The sequence below is a fragment of the Perissodus microlepis genome, chromosome 2, assembly GCF_051167445.1.
Source record: "Perissodus microlepis isolate ML-2025 ecotype Zambia chromosome 2, ASM5116744v1, whole genome shotgun sequence".
NCBI lineage: Eukaryota > Metazoa > Chordata > Actinopteri > Cichliformes > Cichlidae > Perissodus > Perissodus microlepis.
In genome coordinates, this window is record NC_140462.1 from 18,640,572 (window position 1) to 18,644,377 (window position 3,806).

Below are 3,806 nucleotides of genomic sequence, written 5' to 3' on the forward strand. Positions count from 1 at the left end.
CAGGAGTGCATACTTGTAGTGTGAAAGATTTTTGTCCCTTAAGATTTTTGTTTTTAAGATAGAGTTGGCATTCTGTTTGTCAGACATGAAAGTAGAAAACTGAAATTAAAACTGAAAGCTCACACTATACTATTTTCGAGTCTAATGTGTTAGTGTATAGAGCCAGCACAACCAAAAAGGTGCCAACTGGAACCAAAAGTGGTTCTTTAGACTGATGCCGTAGAAGAACCTTTTTTGGTGCCACAAAGAACCTTTCAAACAATGGTTCTTTGAAGAACCATTTCTTTCAGTGGTTCATTGAAGAACCTTTAAAGGTGCCCCAAAGAACCATCAAGAAATGGTTCTTTGGGGCACCTTTGATGGTTTTTCAAAGAACCTTTTTAAAAATGGTTCTTTAAAGAACCATTTTTAAAAAGGTCCTTCAAATGGTTCTTAAAAAAAACCATTTTAAAGAACCTTTTTTGAGTGGTTCTTTAAAGAACCATTTTAAATCTTTCAAAATAAAATGCATCATAAATTGAATATGAGCAGGGTAAAATAAATACGAGCACAGCATAGACATATATTAATGGTTTATTGTCATTTTGTAGTTACCAAAAGACAAAAAGGCATTTTAACCCTCAGCACAACATCACTACTAATACATGTCACATATTAGTGTTTTAAACAGTAATAATTAAATATATTTTCTATACTATGAATAAATATATATATATATATATATATATATATATATATATATATATATATATATATATATATATAAATACTATAGCTACAGATAACACAACAATTAATACATGTATTGTTTAATTATGAAAACATCAGAAAGTGATAAAACACATTAGAAATAGCAATAGCTTCATAACAGACCAATAAATCAACACATTTTCATCAGCAGATGCTTGCATGTTCAGTAAAAATATTTCATCAACAAGTTTATGATTAAAATGATCAATGAACTTCAGCCTTACGCTATGTAATGTACGTTTCATGTTGTACTCATGGTCCTTTGTTAGTCCAGTTTAGGATAATGTCTCTGACGTATGTATCATATCAAATATATGTCATATCAAAACAAGCCCACACCTGCAGTTGTTTCAGTTTTTCACTGGTGCTTCCTGTCAGCTGGTCAACCTCACTCAGGTGGACATCCATATCAGCCAACCAAACGACAAGTTCCTCCCTTTGTGCTTCAAATCCCTCCCACTCTGAGACAAGGAGCTGAAAGAGAGAGAAAAGAGTCAATTATAAAGAAGAGAGAAAAGTGAAACCCTCCTCTGAAGGTCTGACTCGCATACCTGCAGTTGACCTGTGATGGACTCCAGTTTGGCGTTCACGTCATCCCTCGCTGTTGCCAGCAGCCGAGTCTGCAGGGTGCCCTGGAAGAGCTGAGTTAATGTTCGACTCCTCCTGGTCAGGCTCTCCAGCTGGATGAGCCGAGGTCTCCCCTCTCGCCGCTGCCTCTGAACACAGAAACACAAATTGCATCTGAAGCAGGAGGTGCAGATTTTTTTTTGCTATTCTTTTCCAAATCCAGGCTAGATCACGTGGAGGTATTTGGAAAACGTATTTGGCCAGCGGACGACTGTTGTCTTGCAGAAAGTCAAATCAAACATATGCGATACACAATCAATTCACAAGAACACATTATAAAAAATAAGTCCAGTTCTTGCCTGATTTCAACTGAATTCTGCATCAAAACAGGGTGACAGAAGTAAAACGAGTGTTTGCAGCAAATGTGAGCACAAAGCCTCACTTTGTACAAGCCTGCTATTACAGTTCTCCTCTATGCAGACGACTTCCCTGTTTTGAAGGCACAACTTGGATCTGCTGTACGAATCTTATGGATACACACTAAATGAAACAATAGTGTGCATGACTCCAGATTCTGATCCCTCATCCTAATATGGTCCCAACATAGCAACAGCAATAAAGCAAATGTTGAGGCTTCAAAATACAAAGTCCATAAACCAATGGCTGACATGGGTTTTATCATAAGGGTGATAAATATACAGATTTCAGTCTGTCTTAGAGATTTGATGTTCATTTACCTGCAGATGCCCTATACGTGCTTGTTCCATGGTTTTCCACAACATTTTGCACATCACTATTTAATACAGGAAGTAGGTGAACTAAAACAAGTCATGTTTCTTTGTGAGAGGACAATGTTAATAAAACAAACCTCAATGACATCATAGAGATCCCTGAAGATGCTCCTGCTGCTTCTCTTCCTCCTCATCCAAAGCTTCCTTCTCCTTGTCCTCGCCTTCCATCCAATTGTAATTCAACCTAATTGTGTTTCTCCCCGTCCTCTTCCTCATTTTGTTGGAGCTGTGAACACAATTAATGTGAATCTGGATTAATTTGTGCAAACAAGAAAAATCTACAGCTTTTTGGTCAGAGGTGCTCTTGTGATTTAAGCCGGGTAGAGTAGATTTATGTGTTGATGCTACCTGCTTCAGCTCTGGCTGCTGAGTGATATTTACACCCTGGCTGGATTACAAACTTTAACCATGTGCTGAACTTTGGCCCAGCGTTGGTACCTCTTGTTAGTATAACGACCTCTTCTTAGCTTGTATGTATGATGTATGATGGTGGGTAAATGAAATATACAAAGAAAATTTAACTATATTACAAAAGAACATCTATCTTGGAAACATCAAATGACCGGAGCATAACTTGTCAACTAGTCCGAAAATAAGTTATACAGGAACAGTCAAAGACACACCTTCTCATGTCACATTTTTATTCATTTCTATTCACATTTCTATATAATTAGATTAGACAATAAAGAGTCATCTAATCTAATTATTCATTCAAAACACTTATGCATAGCTGTATTTTATACAGCTCATACAGAATTCAAAGTACAGGTTCATGTGAGTATTTAATGTACGGCTCAGATCTACAGAATTTCAGAGTTTCTAGAGCAGACACAGAGCTCACGCCACAACAGGCTTCAGGCGCCATTTTAGTGACTTTAACAATATATAAAATTTTAATTTCGGTCTAGCTGACATTAGGTTATGTACGCAGCACCCAATTGAACCACATATTTTAGAAGCCAAAGGTTCAAATTAGCTGGGAGCACCTTCACTTAATTATAACAGTGGTTTTGTTAGGAAAACAGTTGGATACTAAATTGCGCTGACGTCAACGGCTAGCTACGTATCTAGCTAATCGCTACTGTTAGCACAACATTAACAGCAAGCTACAATGACGAGTAACAAAAACAAAACAGTAATAAGGTTTTACTGAAAATGTTTTACCTTTTCCAACAGTCCCAGAATCCAGAGCTTCAAAGTCCAGCAGGTACTGAAGACTGTTATCCGTTTCGCTGTCATCGTCCGTGAGAAAGAGTTTTTTTCCCCGAAAGTCAAGGCCCGCCGCTCGCGCACTCTGTCTGCGCATGCGCATCCCAACGACTGACCCCCTCCGTCCGCTCCCGGGACGTTATCGTATGACGTGTTCTGACGTCACTCTCTCTCGCTCCCTTTCATTTATTTGGCTCGAAACACATATTAACAAATTGCTCAGTGATGAACAACTACTCAGATCATTTACCTAAGCAGTGTACATTCTGTTGTGCAATTGTTATTTACTTGTATTTTATAATTTGACTTTACATACTGCAGGGTGGTTTGTAAAGTTTACAATAACTAGTATTATCATTATGCTATATTTTCAAAAATATGTAATAATCTCAAAAGTAATGCCTTGGAGTAGAAAATAGTAATGCTTTATCAAAATTTAAAACTAATGTACAGTATTTGAATGTGTGTATTGTGTCTACTGTTTGTTAA

The 3,806-nt window shown here is 37.2% G+C and overlaps 1 protein-coding gene across 1 annotated transcript; it reads right to left on the bottom strand.

The window, feature by feature from the left end:
• Positions 1–912: 912 nt before the first annotated feature.
• On the bottom strand, positions 913–3,429 carry LOC146392665 (nesprin-1-like). Its single transcript, XM_084938746.1, has 3 exons — positions 3,273–3,429; positions 1,302–1,466; positions 913–1,224 (listed from the first exon to the last, which is right to left on the bottom strand). Exons 1-3 carry the CDS (start codon positions 3,345–3,347, stop codon positions 1,057–1,059), a joined length of 408 nt encoding a protein of 135 aa, XP_084794872.1. The 5' UTR covers positions 3,348–3,429; the 3' UTR covers positions 913–1,056.
• Positions 3,430–3,806: the final 377 nt, after the last annotated feature.

Excerpts from the sequence above, each read along its gene's own strand:
- LOC146392665 (XM_084938746.1), bottom strand. The coding sequence starts at position 3,347 with ATGACAGCGAAACGGATAACAGTCTTCAGTACCTGCTGGACTTTGAAG. Across the intron at positions 1,467-3,272 it reads TTCTGGGACTGTTGGAAAAG|AGGCAGCGGCGAGAGGGGAG; the intron begins GTAAAACATTTT and ends TTCTGTGTTCAG. Across the intron at positions 1,225-1,301 it reads CCATCACAGGTCAACTGCAG|CTCCTTGTCTCAGAGTGGGA; the intron begins GTATGCGAGTCA and ends TCTCTCTTTCAG.